The 2643-nt window shown below is 30.9% G+C and overlaps 1 protein-coding gene across 1 annotated transcript in view; it reads left to right on the top strand.

Annotated features, from left to right (window-relative positions):
• The window catches only part of LOC105617698, a 3793-nt gene extending 3392 nt beyond the window's left edge, over positions 1-401 (top strand). Inside the window, exon 5 of the mRNA XM_012199253.1 lies at positions 286-401. Within this exon, the coding sequence (XP_012054643.1) occupies positions 286-401 (116 nt within the window). The remainder of the gene's footprint in view (positions 1-285) is intronic.
• Positions 402-2643: the final 2242 nt, after the last annotated feature.

A 2643-nucleotide genomic window follows, 5' to 3' on the forward strand; every position in this document is an offset into this window, starting at 1 on the left:
AGTTAAAGTTAATTATTAATTAATTATTAATTAATTAATTAAATTAACTTAACTAACTTAACTAACTAACTAACTATAAACTAACTAACTACACTACACACACACACACACACACACACACACACACACACACACACACACACACACACACACACACACACACACATACACACACACACACGCACACACACACACACACACACAACTCAACTTTATACCTTAAATATAATTATAATTCCATAAATGTTAAAACAAGAATTGAATAATATATTGTATTAATTGTAGGTCGTCCCATGAGCGGAACTATCACTAAGCCTGATGAACACGAGCACAAACTTAATTCTTCATTAGAATTGTCATCAGAAATGCCATTAAATTCAAAGACTACTAATATTATATAGACATTATTAGTGTCTACTATCCAACTAGATATCGTTTCTTGGAAGATATTTGTATTAATCTTGATTTCATTGTAATAAAATTTATTTTTAATTATTTGATACATTGAATTTATACATTAAATGAACATAATCAACTATTCAAGATAAAAAGAAATATTTATTTAGTAAAAAAATTTTTGTACGTAACTTTCTTACATTTTTATCATCTTATGAAGTATTATGTATTTAGTGATGGGGAGGAATACAAAATAAAACAAGAGAGAAAAAGATTATGGGAAGAGTCACGTTTATTATGCAAGCGTGTCCCTTTTTCATATGCTTGTATAATGTGATATTACGGGACAACCTGTGTCCCTTCGTGCTTCGCACATGTTGTACAAATTCTCAGATACATACTAATATGTATTACGATGTTACGTGACAGAAATAACTGTATGAGTTTGCGAATCGTGTCGTTGCGAGGGATAGGTATGAGAGTCTTTGTTCGTGAAGCCGTCCTTGCACAACGAACTATCCTTGCAGTCGATATAAAATGTATTTACAAAAGAGATTATAGACCTACGCGGAGTATGCGCTTGTGTAAACGTATCGATTCCTTGTAAAAAATCGCGGCGAAACTTCGGAAGCGGTAATTTCCTGTCATTTTTATTCGCTTCGAGTTCTCTCTTCAGATTCCGTATCGTCTTGCATTGAGTCGTCACGATGACACAACCACATGATTACGCTGTTAAATATCTCGGTCGAAAAGTATCTTGCAATCGATACGTTCGAAATAAATTCTCTTCGTACAACATTGCCATCGTTTTTCACAGAGAATCGCTTCTAAGAACGACAATTTGTAGACAAATTCGACGTAAAAAAACTCGATCTTAATATAAAATTATATACAATGTCGCGCCCTGCAGACGTACGCTTCAGCACACGGTATATTAATATTTCGCCCCGCAAGTTTCGATGTTAATAATTGTTTCAACAGCAATGATTGGCACGTACTAACATGGACGATGAAAATGACTTCACTATTAATTCATTTGGGAAGACCGCATTTGCACCTGACAGCTCTTTTGTTCTTCTTTCTTGATCAACGATCATGATTTATCACAGAAAATAATGCAAAACAGTTCAAGCGCTAAACTATTTGTAAATGGTCTGGTGAATTAAAATTCAATATTATTCCTGTCCTCAACTTCTTTAGATTAATCTAATAAATCTTACTTAACTATGAAAGAATAGCGATTGCACATAATTGCTGGATTCTTTGCAAATTATTCACGTGCAGATTTGTCTGCGCCTCTAAATGTTATTTCTTATTTATAATTATTTGTAACAATCTGTCGTTATTTTTAAAAAGAAATACATAACTTCTTTCTTATAGTACTACACAATTAATATTTGAGTACATTATCATGAAAAATTTTAGAGTTAATAAAACGAAAGATAATTTTTGATATTTGATTTTTGTGACGTTATTGCAAATAATCGACTAGACTAATTATAATTTTGACGAAAAAATTTTCATTAATTATAGATAGATAATTATAATTTCTAATTTAAAGTTATATTAATCTTTAAATTGTAGTCTATAATTTAAAAGAATATAATTGATAACGATAACAAAATAGAAAATATTTGAGCTCAGTTTAATATAAAAATCTAATTATAAATAATGATCTATTTAACTAAGAATTGCAAATACACCATATCATAGCGTTGAAGAAATGTACAAAATTGTTCACAATACTTTACATATTCAACATTATGTTATGGTTAGGTAAAATACGATCTTCTATCAGTAGATCAGATCTTAAAATAAATATATAAAAATGAGAAGCTGCAACATAGATATTGATATATAAATTTATATTCCGCGGAATAAAACATCATTAATATTCATATCGCACAAAAATATAATAAAAAAAGTTGTCTTTCTAGTAAACTCTCATCTGAGTATTAAGTAGAATCATTGACCGTCGAATTGTCTCAACAGCAGCATGATGTAAGGATACCAGGTATTCCGTTGCGCATAATGGCGGTAGCAATATTGGAAACAACCAATCAAATTTTTACCTAAATTGACTTTCCTGCGTATAATAGCGCTGGTATATTGGAATAGTCAATTAAATTTTTATCTAGATTCACGCTGCTATTGCGCAACCATGGTAACGGAACACCTGGTACCATTCTTATCATGAACAGTACTTTAATACGTGCACTCTCTTTCTCTCTCTCTCTCTCTCTCTCT

This window comes from Atta cephalotes, assembly GCF_000143395.1.
Source record: "Atta cephalotes unplaced genomic scaffold scaffold00013, whole genome shotgun sequence".
In the NCBI taxonomy this organism is placed as follows: Eukaryota; Metazoa; Arthropoda; class Insecta; order Hymenoptera; family Formicidae; genus Atta; species Atta cephalotes.